The 22022-nt window shown below is 46.4% G+C and overlaps 1 protein-coding gene across 1 annotated transcript in view; it reads right to left on the bottom strand.

Moving 5' to 3' along the window:
• Positions 1–21580, bottom strand: part of LOC136628985 (zinc finger protein 585A-like) — a 52323-nt gene extending 30743 nt beyond the window's left edge. Inside the window, exons 1-3 of the mRNA XM_066605070.1 lie at positions 21408–21580; positions 21202–21325; positions 2830–2894 (exon numbers count right to left, since the gene is read on the bottom strand). Of these exons, the coding sequence (XP_066461167.1) occupies positions 2830–2894; positions 21202–21325; positions 21408–21503 (285 nt within the window). The 5' untranslated portion in view covers positions 21504–21580. The remainder of the gene's footprint in view (positions 1–2829; positions 2895–21201; positions 21326–21407) is intronic.
• Positions 21581–22022: the final 442 nt, after the last annotated feature.

Here is a 22022-nt window from a genome sequence, read left to right as displayed (position 1 = left end):
GATGATTAGGTGAATACTGATAATACCTCCCAGCAGGCAGAGATGGTACTGACAATAGCTGCTCATGTCATGTTGTGCTGACGCATCACAGGATTCGTAGCTCAGAAAAATGAAAGAGAAATCAGGAAAAATTTCTACATCAAGATGGTGCCTGATAAGCATCAGAGAGGAGTCTGCACTGTGTGGAAGTGACTTTACTACACATAGGGCAGGTTCAGAGCATGACAGACAATCAGATGAGGGGCGCAGGGATGGAAATATGTGTTTTCACCATAGAGGCACTTTAAGGTAAAGCTATAAACATTGTCTTTCTATTATATAACTGTCAGCCATGTTTTCAGCTTTAGAGATGTTCCCTGCATGTATTACAGGGTTCACAATACAACTTCATTGTTTACCTTCAGCCTGATGAGTTGTGAAACCTTCACATTAAAATGATCAAGTTTTAGCAAAAATGGACCTTGATCGTTCTTTCATTTAAAGGGGTTGTCCCGAGCCAAAACCTCAAAATTTTCTATTAGCCCATTCCCCCTGTCACCCCCCGGCATAAAGCAGCCCTTTAAAGCGGTTATAAACCGCTTCCTACTTACCGTTTTGAAGAAATAATAACTTATAAAGTTCTTCTTCCAAGATGGCGCCTGTGATGTCCCAGGGTGCGTTCCACGGTGCACCGTGCTTCCAGGAGGCTTTCATGCGCGTTCCCGAGACGCCGGTCACGTGAGCAGGTGACTGATGTCATCGGTGGAGGCGTGCACTTGTAATGAATGAAACGCTGCTCCCGTGCAGTGATAGCTCGTCTGCGCATGCGCAGACAAGCTGTATCGCGCGGGCACGCTGGAGCGGCTCGTTCACAGCGGGGAGAGGACAGACTGCGCAAGCACGTCTAAAACAGACTGCTGAGGAAGAAATTAGACGGCACCATGGCAACGGGGACGCAGAGACAGCGCGAGGACGGAGACAAGTGAGTGAATAACTTCTGTATGGCTCATATTTAATGCACGATGTATATTACATAGTGCACTAGCGTACCCGTCGCGCGTTGCTGCGAAGACAGACATACATACATACATTCGTTTTTATATATCTAGATGACGGCAGCAGCGACCACTGAGGTTTTGTAGGCCGCTGCTTCCCCCTTGCAGGCTGAATAAAATAGCCGTTGTGTGGAACATCCAATTTATCCGGCTGCTGTGGCTTCTTGGGAAGATAGCCTAGTACATGTTTGCCCACTTCCAACTCCAATGGAGACTGACTGTAAATGGCTGGCGTGCTCTAGTATTTATGGTTTCAAGCTGTACGTGTCATTGCATACAGTCTATCTATCTATCTATCTATCTATCTATCTATCTATCTATCTATCTATCTATCTAGGTTATTGCATACAGTCTATCTATCTATCTATGACATCAGGAAATGAGAGAATTAGATTCCGTACGTAAAATTTGAACGCTAATTCTTTGGCGCTTTGAATTGAATAATCGAGTTGGGACCCATTAACTTTTCCTATTTATGACATAGTCAATGCTCATGCCAAATTTCAAGTTTCTATGACATTGGGAAGTGAGAGAATTACATTCGGTATGAAAAATTTGACGCTAATTCTTTTGCGCATAGAATTGAATAATCGAGTTGGGATGAGACATAAGGCCTTGCCCATAAGCATTCCCCAACCTCCAAGAACTGAACCTACCTACCTGAATGAGATTTTGTAGGCCGCTGCTTCCCCCTTGCGGGCTGAATAAAATAGCCGTTGGGTGGAACATACAATTTATCCGGCTGCTGTGGCTTCTTAGGAAGATATCCTAGTACTTGTTTACCCACTTCCAACTCCAATGGTAATTGGCTGGCGTGCTCTAGTGGTTCCAAGCTGTACGTGTCATAATAGAGCCTTAATGACATCACAATGCAGCTTTATAGAACATGTTGGGGCATGTTCAAGGGCGTCCGATGTTGATGACATCAGTGATGACATCCCAATAGCAGTTGGCTTACTTATTCGATCTACGTGGGGGGGGGGGGGGGCGTAACTTTCGACGACGCTCGCGCGCCATTTATCGTAGGATATTTGTACTATGCCTATAATCTTCCCAGGAGTGTACTTAACAACTTCCCAAAGTTTCATGGCGATCGGATGAATGGTGTAGTAGCGCATAAAGGACAAACAGACACGCACACAGACATACATTCAATTTTATATATATATAGATTAATATGGCCATACAGAAGTGCTTACCCCCACTTGCTTTCTCGGGACAACCCCTTTAATGCAAACATGTTAAACTTAAAGCCCGCTGGCCGAATCCAGCCTACTACCTCATGTTATGTGACCCACCGGCCGTGCAGCCCCCAATAAGCATTCCATTCATCCAGCCAGCAGCACAGACGCTAAGGGAAGAGGTCAGCAGTCATAGACTAACCAGTGGCTGCCGGGCCAAAGATGTAGGCTAGGTGAGGGCAATGCCAGAGTCCAATAGGGGGCTTCACTCTTACTACTGGGGCCACTGTGAGGGGCCCTACTATTAATGGGGTCACTATTACTATTAAGGCTACTATCAGGGACAGTATGAATACCGTGGTCACTGTGATTGACCCTACTACTAATGGGGTCAATAGGGGACCTCATTACAATTACAATCAGCCCTTTGAAGGCCACCATAATGCTGATGTGGCCCTCGGTGACAATGAGTTTGACACAACTGATCTAATGTCTCTGGTCAGCGGTAATCCTGCCATCTCCACCGGCCTCATCACACAAGTAGAAGACATCTAATAAGACTGAAGACAAGAGCTTCACAGCCTTCTACAGATCAGAGGAACATCTCCACCTACCAGATGGTCCTGTGGAAGAAGAGGACAGGGACATCTCTCTGGGGTTCTTCTCTTACTGGATGGAACTGGAGGAAACACAGACGGACACTGAAGTCATTCTTCACATACAGATAATAAGACATGATTACCGGATTCTTCTGACCATAAGACATATTATTACAAGCATCCATCTTCCTGAAGTCTCCCTGCACCTTATAATCTGATGGTCTCCCCCTCCCTGTCCCACGTACAGCCAAGCACAGAGCAGTGATAATGCATCTCCCCCTCGTAGACCCCAGCGGAGAGCTGTCACTCTGAGTAACCCTTGAGTGACTGACCCTAGCCCCCCGCAGGTACTGCCTGCACTCTTCTCTCCATCCATCTTATTCCTCTTTCCTCACTCAGTCTGCTGAATCCCGTCTCCATCCCCGGCACACAGGCAATCTGCGACACTGAGACGAGGCTGAACTTATAGACAGGGCATACAAGTCATGGGAGGAAGCCATGCTGTTTAACCCCTTAACACTGCAGCGCATCTATTTACATGCTGCAGCATCAGGGTATGTATGAGATCACATGGCGATCTCCCTCCATACAGCGCAGGCGCTGTTTGTTTCTTACAGCCGACATCAACAGCTCTGATAAGCCGCACAGCTGATCGGAGCTGTTAACCCTTTGAATGCCAATGTCAATTCTGACAGAGGCATTTAAATTCCCTGAACGATATTCAGGTGTTCTGTACAGCCCCCTGCAGTGACATCACAGGGAGCTGTGTGGGTGTCATGGCAGCCGGGAGCCTTCTAAATGGCTCCAGGGTTGTCTTAACAAAATGCACATCAAGCCATGGCATTACATCATACTGCAGGAGCGATCAAAGCATCACAAGTTGTTGTCCCCTCTGGGAATAAAGAAAAAAAAAAGTTAAAATAAGCTGTATAAAGTTTTACTAATTAATTTAAAAAAATGGAATAAAAAAGTTTAAAAACAAAACACCTTTTTACCACATTTATAGTAAGATCTAAATAAAACCAAAATACATATTTGGTATCACTGCGTCCACAAAAGTCCAATCTATCAAAAGTAATATATTCTTTACCCAGAACGATGAACGTCAGAAAAAAAAATAAAGACCGCCTGAAAGAAGGGATTACTTATCGGTAGTCATCACGACAGCCCCATTTACATATGGAGGTTGCCCTCTGACCTCAGTAGGGACAGGAAGAGCCTTTAAAGCACCTCCCCTCCACCATCTCCTCAGTGACTCTCAAATGATTATGGTGGACAATGTATACTGAACCAAAATTTACCTTTATTCGGTATCATTTTACATTGAAAAAGAACATAAATATTTTTTAGGAGAGGGAGCTATGGAACGGCGTGATGACTCCCTGAAATAGAACCAATGGTAAGTAATCCCTTCTTTCCCCCGGTTGTCATCACGACGGCCCCATTTACTTATGGAGCAATACCAAATACTAATATTCTTAGGGTATGACTACTGCCTGGAGGACTTTTTGTCCGTACGCCAGGTCTCTGTTAGATTGTACATTGACCCTATAGTGCTTTATGAATGCAGACTGATCCAGGTAGCCGCTTTACAAATTTGCTCAGCGGTGGCCTGTGCGTTCTCTGCCCACGACGGAAAAGGGGATCTTGTGGGCTTTGATATTTTCAAGAGGATCGAGACCCCTGGCTTTGTATGCCTCCCGGATGGCCGTTCTGATCCATCTTGCTATGGTACCTTATAGGTTGGTTTGTATTCGTCCCCACTAACGTGTTAGGAGCTCGACAGCCCATTGATTTACACACCTTCTCCTGGGAGGAGACTGTCTGCTAAGAAAATCCACAACAGTATTTGTAGATAACATCAGATGGATTGCTGAGAGGGATAGCACCGTTGATTCTGCCCAGCGTAGTATCCTTGCCGCCAATTGATGAAGGTGCGGGTGTCGTGTTCCCTCTTGGTGATGAACAAACGATAAGGCTGTCATGTTCTCTGTCAGAATCTTGACATGCCTTCCTCTGAGGTGGGGATCTGCCACACAAAGGGCCTTCCATATCGCTCTTAACGCTCTCTAATTGGATGAGCATGCAGCTATTCGAGAGTCCCAGGTTCCCTAAAAAGTTAGTTCAGTTACTTGTGTTCCCCACCCCCCTCTTGCCTGCATTCATTGTAACAGATATGGAGGGCTCTTGTGATCAAGAGTTACCTTGTCTAAGTTTATTCTGGGAAGTCCACCAGCATAAGGACTGTTGAACTTGAACAGACAGGCTCACCTTATTATTTAGGGAGGCCTGCTGTTTGTCCCAGCAGGCAAGGATAAAGTGTTGCAGCTGTCGGGTATGGGCTTGGGCCAATAGGACTATCTGTATACAGGCTGTTAGCAGGCCAAGAAGTCTCATTGCGTCCCTAATGGAAACTCACGTTGCCTGGCATAGGGACGATACTGATTGGATGAGGTCCTTTTCCTTGGAAGGGGGGAGCCGTGATTCATGGGTGTGGGAATCTAGGAGGACTCCTAGATATATTTTCTGCATACCTGGGATCAGGTCTGATTTTTGTCTATTTACTACACATCCCAAGTCGCTCAACGTGGACAAGACTATGGACAAATCTGGGCATATAGTTTCCACTGATTTTGACACCAACAGGAAATCATCCAGATAGGGGAAGATAAGGATTTGTTTTCTCCTAAAGTAGGCTATCATTTCTATCACTACTTTTGTGAATACCCTAGGGGCGGTACAGATACCAAAGGGCAAAGCCCTAAATTGATAGTGACGAATTACATTACCCATTTGCAAAGCAAAACTTGGATATTTGTAGTGGGGGGCAGTTATTGGGACGTGATCATACGTGTCTTTAAGCTGTAAAACGTGATGAGTAGATAGCAGCACAACCAAATGTATTACAAAGGCATACTTAAGCCAAAAGTGCACGATCCAGTAGTAGATCCGGACCCCAGGATCCAAAATAGAACTTTGCAGACAATCAATGGACAGATCAGCACTCCTGGATTTTTCTTTATAATAAAACTTCTTTATTCCTCAGCTTAAAAAACTGCACTGCAACGTTTCGATCCTATGTGATCTTTCTCAAGCATGCAGCAAGTGCTTAAAGAGCACAAATATATACAAAAGGCATATAGCCAAATGCCCCAAATAATTATCACCCCATCTCTCTTTTAAATTCAGATGTGAAGCTATATGCCAAGGTAATAGCAAACAGACTATTTCCCTTGATGTCTAGTTTGGTCAAAGAGGATTGCCAGGGCCCAAAAGGTACTAGATGCCTGATGGACTTGGTGGATGTGGCTGTCCTTGGATGGAGAGAAGGCATGTGGCAAGGTCCATTGGGGATATCTGATTCAAGCATTGCAGACATTTGGGTTTGCAGGCCCCATCTTCCAGGCCAGCAAAGGCCTATATTCCTCCCCCTCAGCGATGGTTCTGATCAGTGGCCTTTTATCCAAGCCTTTTAACATAACAAACGGCACCAAACAAGGGTGCCTTTTGTCACCCCTTAATTTTTTGGATTGTCATGGAAGCATTGGCAGAGGACATTAGAAATAATCAAAACATTGGAAGAATTAGAATGGGCCCATGACACACAAAAGGTTGATTATGCCTACCCGATAATCGGGTTTTCAGGAGTCTCCATGACAGCACGACCTGAGATAGCCTCCTCTTGATAGGACAGGAACACACTGAGAGGTTAAAGCTTCCCCCTCTCCCACCTTCCTTACTGATTTCTAACGAATTGCCGGGGGTAGGAGATTAACTAAAATTATTACCAAGACTGGTATTTTATCTATGTCTTCATAAATGGAAATTAAATTATATATTTTCCTTTCGGGGGTGTGGGGGGGATAATGTGCGGGGGCTGTCATGGAGACTCCTGAAAACCCGATTATCGGGTAGGTATAATCTACCTTTTCCCAGTCATCTCCATGACAGCACCACCTGAGACGTACCAACTAAATACATTTTACAGGATGGGATTGCCACTGAGAGGACCTTATGGCCAAAGGTCAAATTCTCATCTAACCGCACGTCCACCCTGTAATGCTTAATGAAAGTAGGCGGCCTTTTCCATATTGCGGTCTTACAAATTTGTTCTACAGACACTGAACTATGTTCAGCCCACGAAGAGGCTACTGCCCTTGTGGAGCGGCCTTTAAGTTCCGAGGGGACCTCTTTATCTAATGCTTTATAGGCTTCTGTAATAGCCAGGCGGATCCATCTGGGTATGGAGCTCTTTGCTGCTTTTCTACCCTTATTTGTGCTGAAAAATTGGACAAACAAGTTGTCGTCCTGTCTCCACTGACTTGTGGCATCGATATATTGCAGGACTGCTCTTATAACGTCCAGACAGTTAATGTAACCATGACGACGGTCAGGGACCCCGGGTGGCAGTGGCACCGTTCGCCGTGGCGTTCTGGGATGGTGTTGCGGCCATGTTCAGGTCGGCGAGCGGTGGCGCTGTGTTCCTGTGTGTGGGTGCGCGTGCCTGCTCTGAGAGGCGCGCATGCTCTCTGTGAGTTATAGTGGATGGCTGGGAGTTCTGGTCAGTCGGCTTGATTGGTCTCTGCCCAAGTGGTGGAAACTCCTGAATATAGTCTGGCAGTTGCTGATAGCAGTTGCTAGTTATTGGGTCCGTTCCCTGTGTGCCTGACTTCGGTCTTGCTCCAGTGGAAGTTACCTGGTCTCGATCCAGCTCTGCTTGTGTTCTGTGGTTCTCCTGTCGTGTTGGTTTATTCAATCTGCCTAGCCTGTCAGTACTAGTAAGTTGTCATCTGCATAGGTACGGTGGTGCCTTCCTGTCCTGCCACTAGGCAGCGTAGGGTCAGTGTTGGCGGCCTGGACCTGTCCACCTTTGGGGCAACCTCCAGGAAGGGACATTGGTGTGGGTGAGGGTCAGGGAGTCCCGCGTTGTGCGTACCTGTGCAAAACTACTAGTACTGTTACAGTTAAATTCTCTTTCCGAAGTGTCTCTAGGTTTATCGAAAAAGAGAGAATCACCACGTCCTGCGCCCTATGAAAAGATGACACTACCTTGGGCATAAAAGCTGGATCTGATTTAAACACTATCTTTGTGTCTGTGATTTTAAGAAAGGGATGACGAATAGATAGAGCCTGGCCGAAGTAATAGCCAATAAAAAGACTGTTAGTATTCTTTTTGGGAGCGATTCTATTGGCTCAAATGGGTCTGAAGACAGAGCCCTGAGAACCCAATTTAGGTTCCAGTCAGGGAATAGATTTGTGGTTCTTGGCTTCAATCTGTCTGCCACCGTCAAGAACCTACTGACCCACTTGACTTCTGATAATTTGGCGTCAAACAGGACACTAAGGGCTGCTATCTGAACCCTCAAATCTGCTTGGGGCCCATATCCAGGCCTTCCTGCAGAAATTCCAAAATTATGGGTATGACCGGAGAAGAAACCTGCAATTTCCTCTCCCGACCCCAAAGAAAATACTTCTTCCAGACCTTCTGGTAGAAATTGTTAGTTGTTGCTTTCCTGCTAGACAGTAGGGTCTGAGTTACTTTCTCAGAGAATCCTTACCCTAACAGTATGGATTCTTCAAAATCCATGCTGCCGAGCAGAGCCTGTCTATGTTTGGGTGGTTCAGAGGCCCTTGCGTTAGTAGGTCCACTTGGGTAGGCAGGAGAACTGGATCCTGTAAGCTTAAGTTTTTTAGGGGGCCGAACCAGGTCCTCCCCAGCCAGAAGGCAGCCACTAGGATTAGTGTACATCTCTGGGAACAGAAATGCTAGAGTACCCCGGGGATTAGAGGGATTGGTGGAAATGCATAGACCAATACCCTGCCCCAGTTCTGGTTTAGGGCATCTACTGCCGTCGGTTGATCCCCTGGAATGAGGGAGAAGAAGTTCTTTACTTTGAGGTTTTCTTTTGTCGTGAACAGGTCGATCTGTGGGGACCCCCACCTGTCCATCAGAGTCTTGAAGTCTTCCTGCGAAAAGGACCACTCTCAGGGGTCTATATGCCTTCTGCTGAGAAAATCTACCCTCTGATTCAATGCACCCTTTAGATGTGCCGCTGAAATTGACAGTACTCAAGCTCCCGCCCAGCGTAAGATTTTCTGTGAAACATCTTTTAAGGCTGGGAAACTTGTTCCCCCTTGATGCCGAATGTGGGCTACTGCCGTGGTATTGTCTGATAAGATTTTTAGATGCTGGTTGTGTACGGTTTCTCCTAGTCGCTGAAAGGTCTCCCAAATCGCCTGGAGTTCCCTATATTTGATGATTGGTCCTTCATCCCTGAGGGCCATGACCCCGGCAGAAACTGGTCTCCCATATAAGTACCCCAGCCCCAGGCACTCACGTCCATTGTGACACAAATAGCCAGATACTGAATCAAGTGAACTCTCCTCGACAGGTTCGAAGGTGTCCACCACACCTTCACTGAATTCTCTAACCACATCCTGGTCCCTAGAAAGGACTGCCTCCTTTCCCAGGCTGAAAGTATTGCGGTTTGAAGAAGTCTGTTGTCCGTCTGAGCCCAGGCTACCCCTGGAATGCAAGAGGTCAGGCTCCCCAAAAGGGACATGGCTTCTCGGATTGTACAGGTTTTTTTCCCTAGAGATTTTCTGGACCAGTAGCTTCATTCCCTGGACCTTTGACTCTGGAAGGAAGGAGCATTGGCTCTCTGAGTTGAGCATGATGCCTAGAAACAATTTTTCTCTGCTGGCGTTCAGGCTGGATTTCTCCCAATTTATTATCCAACCCAAGAATTGGAGCAGATGAAGGGTCATTGCCAGATATTCCGCTAGGGGTTCCTTGGATTCTGCTATGACCAGGATGTCGTCTAGGTAGGGCACGATCGAGATCGATTTGTCTCCAGTAGGCCGCTAGCTCTGCTATAATCTTCATGAAGATTTGGGGGGCTGATGAAATCCTGAAGGGAAGGCATCTGAATTGGAAATGTTTTGTTCCTCTTCCCATGTTTAGTGCAAATCTGAGGAATTTTTGGGAATCCGCGTGGATTGGTACGTGGAAGTATGCACCCTTCAGATCTATGAATGCCATATATGCCCCTCTTTTTCCTGGCCTCACCGCTGAGGATATTGACTCCATTTTGAATCTCTGATACCTGATGTATGCCTTCAGGGGTTTTAGGTTGATAATCTTGCGCGACTTCCCGCAAGATTTCTTTATCAAAAAAAGCCTGGAGTAATGACTTTTGGATTTTTCTTTTTGTGGTACTGAAGATACTGCTTTTAAATGTAGGTCTCGAACCCCTTGCTGGAGTAATCGCAATTAATGTGTAGAGCCCCCCCCCGTAGTCAGGAATTTTCTCTTGGGATGGGATACCAGCTCTATTCGATATCAGTGTTGTAGAATTTCGGGGATCCAAGAGCTCTCGCAGATTGAGGCCCATCAATCTGCGAAGCTTCCCAGTCTCACCCTGACTGGGATGGCGTCATGGTTTTTGCCTGGCGGGTCCCCCGATGAGGGTTAAAAGAGGAAGCTTCTCCATTTACCCCCCTTTAGGGTAACTCCATCTGCCCATCTTGCCCTTTCCCTTGTAGGGGACAGAGTGTTGCGCTGGGGTCCAAAAATATACGGATTACTTACCGGTAGTCCTTTTTCCGGGAGTTATCCCGACGGCCCGATTTACAATGGAGGTTGCCCTCTAACCTCGGTAGGGATAGGAAGAGCCCTTAAAAGCACCTCCCTTCCACCATTCTTTAGTGGCTTTCAAATTATTACGGTGGACAATGTTTACGGAACCAAAATTTACCTTTATTCGGTCATATTTACATTGAAAAGAACATAAATATTCTATAAGGGAGGGCATTACGGGCCGTCGTGATGACTCCCAAAAAAAGGACTACCGGTATGTAATTCGTATATTTCCAGGTCGTCATCCCGATGGCCCCATTTACAATGGAGCAATGTCAGATTATAAGTGATTTAGGGTGGGACTACTGCCTTGAGGACTTTCCATCCTTATCCAAGGTCTTGGTCCGACTGGACGTTAACCCTATAATGTTTGATGAAAGTATGTAGGCTAGACCAGGTGGCCACTTTGCAGATTTGCTTGGCGGATGCCTGGCCTTTCTCTGCCTATGAGGAGAGAGACCGTGTAGAGTGGGCTCTGATTTTCCCTGGAGGATCGAGACCTCTAGCTTTGCACGCCACCTGGATGGCAGTCTTGATCCATCTCGCTATAGCACTTTTAGATGCCGTCTTTCCTTTGCCCGGCCCCTGAAATTGGACAAAGAGGTTGTTATTTTTCCGAAAAGAATGGGTAGCCTCTAAATAGGTTAGAACGGCCCTTCTGACATCTAAGCTGTGAAACTCTTGTTCTGTGTCGTTACAGGGGTTTTGGCAAAAAGAGAGCAGGGTAATTATCTGCTCTCTGTGGAATTTGGATACTACTTTCTAATTTAAACGTGATTCTATCATCTTGTATCAGCATGTGTGGCTCCACATAACATAAGGCTTGTAATTCTCCTACTCTCCAGGCTGAGGTTATGGCGACTAGGAGAGAAACCTTTTAGCGCAAGTAGTCTTAGAGGGAGTTGGAAGAGGGGTTCAAAGGGTGGTTTGCAAAAGCTATTTAGGACTAAATTCAGGTCCCAGGTAGGAAAAGTTTCCCTAATAAAGGGCCGAAGTCCGTCTGCTCCCTTAAGGAACTTACGAACCCAGCGGTACTCCGCCAAGGGAAAATCCAAATAGGATCCTAACGCTGCTGCCTGAACCCTAAGAGTTCTTGGGCTAAGGCCTTTCTCTAGGCCCGCCTGCAGCAAATTCAAAGATTATGGGCATATCAATAACTGGGATTTTGCTTGGATCCAAGTTACAGAACTCTGAGAACTTCCTCCACACTCTGTTATAGATGGCTGTGATTACGTGTTTACGGCTTTTGGTCAAGGTGGTAATTACTTTGTGTGAAAGTCCCTTCCCCTGAAGTATCACGCCTTCAGCATCCACGCCGCTAGTTTCAGTTTTTCGACCCCCGTGTATGTTAGTGGGCCCTGGAAAGGGAGATCTTCCATGGCCGGTAGTCCAAATAGGCCCCGGAAAAGGAGATCTTCCATGGCCGGTAGTCAAAGTTGGCCCCGGATCGCTAAAGCCTTCAATAGGGGATACCAGGGTCTCTTGTCCCACATAGGAACGACTAAGATTACTGCCGCCCGGCTGGCCTGAATCTTTTTGAGGGTGTATGGAATCAGTGGAAAGGTGGGAAATGCATAGGCCAAGTCCATGTCCCAACTTTGAGACAGGGAGTCTACTCCGTATGAGTTGTCCCTTGGGTTGAGAGAATAGAAGTCCCGGCATTTCGTATTTCCCCTTGTGGTGAACAGATCGATCTGCGGTTTTCCCCACTGGCGTGTTAGATGATTAAAGGCTTGCTGGCTCAGATACTATTCTCCTGGAAGAACACTGTCTGCTGAGAAAGTCTGCGATGAGGTTTGTGGACCCCTTCAGATTGATGGCTGAGAGGGATAACACGGTGGATTCCGCCCACCGAAGTATCCTTGCCACCAGTTGTTGGAGGTGTGGGTGTCGCGTTCCCCCATGGCGACGAACAAACGACAGAGCTGTCATGTTATTGGTTAGGATTTTAACGTGCCTTCCTCTCAAGTGGGGTTCTGCCGCATGGAGGGTCTCCCATATCGCTCTTAATTCCCTATAGTTGGACAAGCATGCGGCTATTCGGGAATACCAGGTTACCTGCAGGGTCAGGTCTGCTACTTGCGCTCCCCACCCGGTTTTGCTAGCATCCGTTGTGACAGATCTATATCGGGTTCTCGTGACCAAGAGGTACCCATGCTCAGGTTACTCTGTAAGGTCCACCAGCGCAGGGACTATTTAACTTGGACGGACAGGCTCACCTTCTTGTCTAGGGAGGTCTGTTGTTTTTTCCACCTGGCAAGGATGAACTGTTGTAGCTGTCGGGTATGGGCTTGTGCCCATGGGACTATTTGTATGCAGGCTGTCAACAGGCCCAGCACTTTCATAACTTCTCTGATGGACACTGTAGTGGCCTGACATAGGGATGTTACGGATTGAATAAGGTCTTTACTTCTGGACGGTGGAAGCCGAGATTCCTGGATGCGGGAGTCTAGGAGTACAACTAAATAAATCTTCTGTGGACCCGGAATCAGATCAGACTTTTGTTTGTTTATTATCCACACTAAATCATTCAGAGTGGACTATGGACAGATCTGCGCGTATGGCTTCTGTGGTTTTTGATACAAACAGAAAATGGTCCAGATATGGAAAAATGAAATCTGATTTTGCCTAAAATAAGCTATCATTTCTATCACTATCTTCGTGAAGACTCTAGGGGCAGTCAAGATATCGAAATGTAGAGCCATAAACTGATAATGATAGATTATGTCACCATCCTGCAGAGCGAACCTCAGATATTTGTGGTGAACTGCGGCTATTGGGATGTGATGGTATGTGTCTTTAAGGTCTATAGTGCACATGACGCTGTCGGGATCTATTAGCGGTACAATGGACCTCACGGTTTCCATTTTAAATTTCTTGTAGGAAATAAATTTGTTTAAAGCTTTGAGGTTGAAGATGGTTCTGATAGAGCCGTTTGGTTTTTTTGATCAAGAAGAGGGGGGAATAGAATCCCTCACCCCTTTGGTGTTCGGGAACCTGCGTAATGACTCCTAGGTCCTTAAGTTCCTGGATGCCCTCTAGCAGATTTATCTGTTCTTGTGGGGAGCCTTGGGAGGTAAGAAAGAATCTCTTAGGAGGTAGGGAGTGAATTTCGATACCCAGTTTCACTTATCTGAAGTACCCAGGGGTTGGATGTTATCCCCCGCCACTGAACCAGGTAACATGCTAGTCAACCCCCTGTTGAGTCAGAAATGGGTTGGACTTCCTCACCCCGACCGACCTCCTTTGGGTTGCGACCATCTTCCCGTTTTCCCTTTGATTTCTAGAGGTGGCTGTCATGTCCTCCTTGGAAAGGATGGCTTCCTATAGGACTTCCTGTCTGGAAGGGCCCTGCTTTTGGCTCCCACTTTCTCAAGTATCTTATGCAAGACGGGCGCGAACATATATTCGCTTTGGAACGGAATGGCGCAGAGTTTATTTTTGGACGTTACGTCTGCTGCCCATGGTTTTAACCATAATGCTCTTCTTGCAGTATTACTGAGAGCCGCGTTTTTTTGCGCCGTATCTAACGGTTTCTGCTAACGCGTCTGCTAGTAAAGCAGTGGCCATTTTCAGAAGGGGAAGACAGCTGGCTAATTCTTCCCTGGGAGCCTGGTCTTTAATAGAGATTTCCATTCTATTCAGCCATAAGACCATGGATCTGGCTACTGATGTTGCCGCAATATTAGCTTCGACGGTAAAGGACGTTGCTTCCCAGGTCTTCGTCATCAGACAGTCGACCTTTTTGTCCATCAGGTCCGAGAGCTGAGATGCGTCCTCAGAGGGTAGAAAAGTTTTCTTGGCCACCTTAGTGATCTGTTTGTTGACCTTTGAGGTTTCTCTATACAGGCGGACGTCTTCAGGAGCGAACGCCAGCCGGTTCCTAATCTCTTTTTGAGACGGACAGTCTCTTATCTGGTTTTTTGTAGTTATTCTCTAGTCTCTTACTACAGATAACGCACTTTTTAGATTTTTTCCTGGGGTCCGCTTTAGCCTTCGGACCTTTCTTATCCATCTAACCCAGTGTTCCCCAACTCCAGTCCTCAGGGACCACCAACAGGTCATGTTTTCAGAACTTCCTCAGTGTTGCACAGGTGATGTAATTATTGTCGGTGCCTCAGACATTGCCACAGGTGTTCTCACTATAGGATATCCTGAAAACATGACCTGTTGGTGGTCCCTGAGTACTGGAGTTGGGGACCCCTGATCTAACCCATACAAAAAATGGGGGAGAGGGGAAGAAGGAAACATATATGCAACCAAGCAATCAAAAATGGCAAGTTTGCATATTCGATTTTTTGGCATATAGCCACTCACGGTTTGTAGAGTATCTGTTTCTCCATCTCGTGCTGAGCTGTCATGTGTAGACATGCTGAGGCACTTCTCGCAGCTGCAGGATAACTTCTATAGGAGTAGAGCCTGCTTTATGAAGAAGTTTGTTTGAAATTGGCGCCATTTCCGGGTCTGCGCCGGTACCCACGCCCCTTATGTTGTGCGCGTGATGTCACCACACCAGATGACGTCACCGATACGCGCGCTGAGGACCAGGGAGGCCACCGCTGCCATTCCCCTGCCAGGAGGAACTACCTGATCGCGGCAGCCGAAAAGTGCCGACCGGCTCACAGAGACCTGCACTACTCGGCGGCTGACGGTTCCGTGGTGGCGCAGGTCAGAGATGCAGGGACTACAAAGGTATGCTGCCCCGACCTCTTCCCTCCAGGGGATCTTTGGCACTACGTGCCTCCGGTAAGTGGATCTCCCTGGCGCTTGCATCTGGCCACCGTAGGGACAGGAAGACAGTAAAGAATGGTGGAAGGGAGGTGCTTTTAAGGGCTTTTTTGTTGGATAAATGAAGCGCCAATTGCTCCAACCATACCCCCAGGGTTCTAACCACACAAGTGGCCGTTACCCCGGGCCGTTTTGCGGTCCATAGGGTACCTCAATCATGTGGCATTCTTCAAACAGGAGTGTTGTGCGCTTTACCACTTTGGCTATGAACACATCCACCCTGGGTATTTCCTCCTAGTTTGCCCACACCACCTCCTCAAATGGATCGCGCCTTTTGACGCCCACGAGTGGAAAAGGACCCCATGTCGTGTTTGTTCCATTCCTTCTGAATTAGCTTTGATATATTTCCATGGACTGGGAAAGTATGCTTAAGCCTTTCCCCTAGTCCTCCGATCATTTCCTCCAGAATTGTGCGAGGCTTCCTGGGCTCCTCCATCACAGATTTTATGAGCTCTGAAAGGTCTCTTGATGAAACAAATATTTTTTATAGTAGTCTTCGTCTGAGGATTGCTCAGGAGCTGGCTGCTCTTCAAAGTCCGAAATTACTGAACTTGTTTCAGAATATCTTTCTGGACTATAAGGGTGCCTGGACACGGATGCTGCCGTCGGCTGCACTGTCTGTGATGTCAGAGCTGAACGGACCTCCTCTTTACTCAGCTTCCTAACGTCCTCAATAAAACTGCCCAATTCCTTCTTAGTTTGGCTATGCCGATGCTGGACCACAGTCACCTTGAGACAATAAGCCTGCAGCAGCACAGCTTAGTTTAGCGTCCAGCAAGTCTTGTCAGATTTCTTTTTAAATCCCTTTTTCTTTTTTAATTTGGCGCTTCTTGCGCCTAGCCACGCCCCATCCACGAGTCACAAGACGCCGCCAAGCTGATGTCATCATGCTGCTCACATGACGACGCCCTTCGTCCCTCAGCGTCATGCTTAAGGAAGGTGGAGAGCGCTGTGCCGGCCCCTATACCGGCACTAGTCTGTACTCAGGACGGAGGAGGAAGCCTATGACCCCCACTTTAAGGCCCCCATGGGCCACTGTGGGAGGAATCTGGCCTGGGGAAACCACCCTATGTGGCATCCCAGGAGTCGATCCTCAGGAAGGGGGGACAGGCTGACAACCACTGTCCACCCGACCCATTGTAAGTCTTCTTTCTTTTTTGCTCCACCAGCGCCTCTCTGTGATCCTGCCTCCTGGCAGGACAGGAAGAACACTGAGGAAGATGGGAGAGGGGGGAGCTTTTAACCTCTCGGCGTTTCCTGTCCTATCAGGAGGAGGCTATCTCAGGTGGTGCTGTTGTGGAGACGACTGGGAAAATAAGCCTTTTCACAGACGTCGTTATCCTAGCACTCACTAAACCAGAGTCATCATTAGCTTATGTCGTCAAAACATTGCAAAATTGTGGTTCACTATCCTAACTATAAAGCCAAGTCTTCAAAATCTCTGATGAGGGGATTAACATAACAAAGCACAACAATTGTCATCCAATTTCCCATCCCAGTGGAGTCCCCACTCGATTCCCTATCTTGGCATTGTATTACTGCCTGACACCTCAAACCAGCTTAAAGCCAACTTCCCCCACCCAATAAAATCCATACAAGAATAACTGGACAGACGAGCCTCCTTGGGGTTGGGATGGATGGACAGGATTATACTATATTAGATGTTACACTCCCTAAAATCCTCTATCATCTATGGACCCTCCCTATACCCATCCCGATCACAACCTGCGCTTCCCTCCACAAACAAATGAACTCATTCATTTGGCAAAAAGCAAAACCCCACATTGCATTCTCTTGATCAAAAATAAAAAACATGGTGGCCTAAGCCTACCTAACCTCCAAAACTACCACAAATCATTTTTGATTGATCAAATCAAAGCAAACACCTATGTGCTACTCATCCCGACACATGGCCATCAGTAGAATGTCACTTTGCACAAATCTCAGACTGAAAACCCTTTTTCCGGTTCCTCTCCAGCCGCCCCATTCACTTGTCCTCCTCATACCTTCCCCCACTACAGGCAACCTTAATAGGGTGGAGAACAGGATTCAAAAAGACCTCCTTCCCCAGGATAGCCAGATTCCTCCAATCCCCCGGTCAACATTTTAGTTTTTGATCCCTGAAATCTCCCTCGATGTACGGTCAAACACTGGGATTAAATCGGCAGCAGATTTACTAGAACGGATAATTGACAACATTCTCTTCAATCCAGGAAAAATATAAAATTCCCTCTTCCGAGTTTTATGTATTCCTCCAAGTAAGAAAACCTCTTCGCACCCGGCCAGGCAAATCAATATTCCAACGATTTTAAAAGACCAAATATCCAATCCCCTTAACCAATACAAGAATCAGACACAACAAATCTATGAATTTTTATCTGATATGTTTCGAAGAAAAAAAAAGTATCATTTCTAGAATGGGAAATGGACCTCTCAAGGCAATTCAGCCTACAAGAATGGCAAACCGACCAAAAATGGGCTGTAAAATCTACATGATGCGCATCCGACCATGAACAGTACTATAAATTATTGGTCAGATTGTACTATACTCCATTAAGGCCTCATACATCCATAGCAGCGCATCCCCTCGTAGACCTCATACATCTATAGCAGTGCATCCCCTCGTAGACCTCATACATCTATAACAGCGCATCCCCTCGTAGACCTCATACATCTCTAGCAGTGCATCCCCTCGTAGACGTCATACATCTCTAGCAGCACATCCCCTCGTAGACCTCATACATCTATAGCAGCGCATCCCCTCGTAGACCTCATACATCTCTAGCAGCGCATCCCCTCGTAGACCTCATACATCTCTAGCAGCGCATCCCCTCGTAGACCTCATACATCTCTAGCAGCGCATCCCCTCTTAGACCTCATACATCTCTAGCAGCGCATCCCCTCGTAGACCTCATATATCTATAGCAGCGCATCCCCTCGTAGACCTCATACATCTATAGCAGCGCATCCCCTCGTAGATCTCATACATCTATAGCAGCGCATCCCCTCATAGACCTCATGCATCTATAGCAGCGCATCCCCTCGTAGACCTCATACATCTATAGCAGTGCATCCCCTCGTAGACCTCATACATCTATAGCAGCGCATCCCCTCGTAGACCTCATACATCTATAGCAGTGCATCCCCTCATTGTTGGAGAAACTGTGGACAAATAGGATCACTGTTCCATTTTTTTTGAAGTTGCCCTCTAATCTCCACCCTTTGGAAAAAGGTGTTTAACATGATAGAAACCCTCCACCTCTACGCAACTAAAAGCAAACTGGATTTTGCGCGTCTACTGCTAGGGATAGATAACTTCCCATTGGGTGGCCATATACTACACACAACTCATCTTACAATGGCGCACAACTGGAAAAGCTCCAGAATTTCTTTCATTAAATGAAATTTCTTCTATAGTCTCATCTAGCTGCACCTACGAAACAATACTGCCAGTCCAAAGCAGAACATTGGATCCCTTATATCCAAATGGGACATTTGCTGACAAATCACCCCTCAATTAGCATACAAACCCCTTCACATCCCACCCTTCATATATCCAGGTCTTAAACCCCCTCCTTCCCCTAACAGATCCTTTAGCCATAAGGTAAAAGCCTTGAAGTTGTACCAACAAGTTTCTATAGCTGATATCTAGTACTCCGGTGATGAACTACATTCCCCAGCAGCTATTACTTTTGTAAGAAGGAGCATCAGTCTCTTTACTGTTCAACAATGTATCGCATGTTTAAGAGCTCTCTGTCACGGTACAGAAACCGTATTCTAACCCAACAAATGTGTCAACTTTATTATAAAACCCAATAAAAATGACTAAAAGGAAAACGTTGTATGTATTCCAAGACTATTAATTATTACTACCAGGACATTATAGTCCCAGCGTTTCTGGAGGCACATCACACAAACAGTAGCTTATTACAGAAGACAAACACAGCTTGGCTCCTCCCACAGCAGTGACATCACCACAGGTCCTTTAGCCCACCGGATCTCTGTGGTGGTGGTAGGTCAGTGTGTTCTGTCAGGACTGCTGAGTTGTGTCTGACATAATAGCAGATCAGTGTTATTCTAATTTTATTATTTTTGTCATCCACTTTTCAAGAGCCCTAACTGTGCTGTTCTTCTGTCGGTAAGACTGTTTTACATATGTTGTAAAAACTTCAATGACATCACCAGGGGGCGGAGCGATGGCACCACCATATTCACAGACAAGTGGTCGTTCATATCAAACTACAGGACATCTCGCAAAAGCTGAGTTCGCGGACAACTATGTCAATGGAAAATGTAAAAGTTAATGGGAGCAGAAGATGGCGGAAGAAAAGAATTTAAAGAAACCAAATGTCTTTGAGAAAAATAAAAGTAGTACAGTAAAGGAAAAAAAACTATAGAAATTTGGTGTAGTAATCGTACTGACCCATAGAATAAGGTTTGTGCGCCGTAGAAACAAGACGAAAAAAGGCAGAATCTCGGTTTGTTTTCATTTAACGCCACTTAGAATTTCATAAAGAGTTTTTCAGTACCTTATACGGTACGTTAAATAAAACCATTGAAAAATACAACTCGTCCCGCAAAAAACAAACCCTCGTACAGTGACGTCGATGGGTAAATAAAACGTGTTACAATTTTTTAAAAGGGGCAAAGGAAAAAACAAAACTGGAGAAAAAAAAGGGGGCAGCGTTATTAAGGGGTTAATGATGTTCAGTTATCGGAGCTGAAGCATTACTGGGGAGGGGGTTACCACCGAGAGATGATGTGCAAATAATGCTGGTAAATCACTAAATGTAGCAGTAAAACATAACTTTATTAATAGGTTCTATAGAGTTTAATACAAGCACTAAATGAGGGTAATAATACCAAAAACTATATAATAAATACCTAGTGGTACCATCTGGGGGCAACCCCTTCCCCACTGAGCAATACAACCAACTGTCATATACTCACCTCTCCCCCCTCCCGCTGTGTCCCACCATGGTGCTATGTCCCCCCTCCGGTCTCAGTTTACAGCTGCAGTCCCGCCCGGTTTGTGGGACGTCACAGGGACTGCAGCCAATAAGAGCTCAGAGATTCATTTTTATGTGAAACTGTACAAAGGCTTTCCTGACACCCAGATAGGTGATATCCACGACACCACTTTCATCCACTACTTCTGTGAAGGGGAATGCATTGTGGCTTGTAGTCTGCCCCCCCGCCCCAACAATCACAAGAAGTCCAAACTAGCCGGGCTTCATGTAATTGTAGGGTCACAGCAAACTGCGATACAACCGTACTGACCGCCATTACATCCCAATGAGAAAAGTATTGTGGCCAGAGTCACCATGTAGCCGTACTGGTGACCCCTTCACCAATTTAGAGGGGTTCTACGAATTACCAATATGAAACTAAGATAACAATAAAGGCAGACAATGATATATTATTGGCCACCATCGCTCACAAGTCCCACCAAGCAGGATTCCCACTCTGTAGATACAACCTAGCAGCTCTTACCGGTGATGCCAGATCCCTCTTCCTCCAGTCCTGCAGGGACAATATGCAAAGCGGAGCAGGAGCTGGTAGTGATACTTGGGGGGACGGGGGTAGCATGGGCCAAGGCACCTCTCCAGCCCTGCACCGCCGCCGACTACTGTAGCAGTATGTCTGTTGAAGCAGAGATCTTCGGTAGCCACATTCTCTTACTGATGCGCGATACAGCAGCCATCCGCCATGTAGTCGCTGACTAGTATCACTGTATGACTGGGATGCTTACATATCAGCAATTAGTAAATGTGTATTGGTGATCCGTAGGAATTCTGATTATACACTGACTTTAATTAACAACTGTGTAGTGAATGGCTCTACTAATCCAACTAGCACAGTGTCCTGCCTGGCTCACACCCCACTTCCTGCCTACAAGCACCAGGGGCACATGCCCCACATCACCCCTCCACAGCTATGATCCTAAATATATCCATTACCTGGTAATGGGAGCGGCTGGCGGGTCTCCATCATGGCGTCCTTGTACAGATCCTTGTGTCCTTCTAAATACTCCCACTCCTCCATGGAGAAATAGACAGCGACATCCTGACACCTTATGGGAACCTGACAACACAATATACAGTCATCACCCAGAAGCCTCCAGTGCTGTTACTGTATAATGTCCCAGCATTCCCTGCAGCGTCACCTCTCCAGTCAGCAGCTCAATCATCTTGTTGGTGAGTTCTAGAATCTTCCCTACATTGATGTCCTCATGTATCAGGGGGCGAAGTGGGGGCCCCATGATTGGGCTCAGGGGTCTTCCCCATCCATCACACACAGGGGCCCGACAGTCATCACTAGAGGTCTTCTTCACTATTGTGTAATCCTGTATATGGGGAGACATTTATAAATATCACTACAGACATTTCCAGAGTCCATCACCTCCCCAGTGACATCATCAGTCATTACCATAGATAAGAATGACATATGACATCATCAGAATCTCTCCCCTCTCCAGTGACATCATCTGTTATTACTAAAGATAAGAATGATGTAATGTGACATCATCAGAATCTCTCACCTCCCCAGTCAGCTGGAGCAGTATATCTAGGGTGAGGTTGAATACACTCTCCGCCATCTTGTTTCTGTTCTTCTCCATCTTTGATGAATCAGTCCTGTAGGGACCTGAATGGAAACAATATGAACCAATGTAAAAACCACAAAAACCAACATCTCCAAGTTCAGCTGCTTTTTACAGGGTTTTCTCTGAAGCGCTGCAGTGTTTTAGCGCACAATATAGATGTCTGCAATGTACATGCGT

Source organism: Eleutherodactylus coqui, chromosome 5, assembly GCF_035609145.1.
Source record: "Eleutherodactylus coqui strain aEleCoq1 chromosome 5, aEleCoq1.hap1, whole genome shotgun sequence".
NCBI classification, from domain to species: Eukaryota; Metazoa; Chordata; class Amphibia; order Anura; family Eleutherodactylidae; genus Eleutherodactylus; species Eleutherodactylus coqui.
Note: the sequence above shows the minus strand (reverse complement) of the source record. Positions and strands in the feature narration are given on the sequence as shown.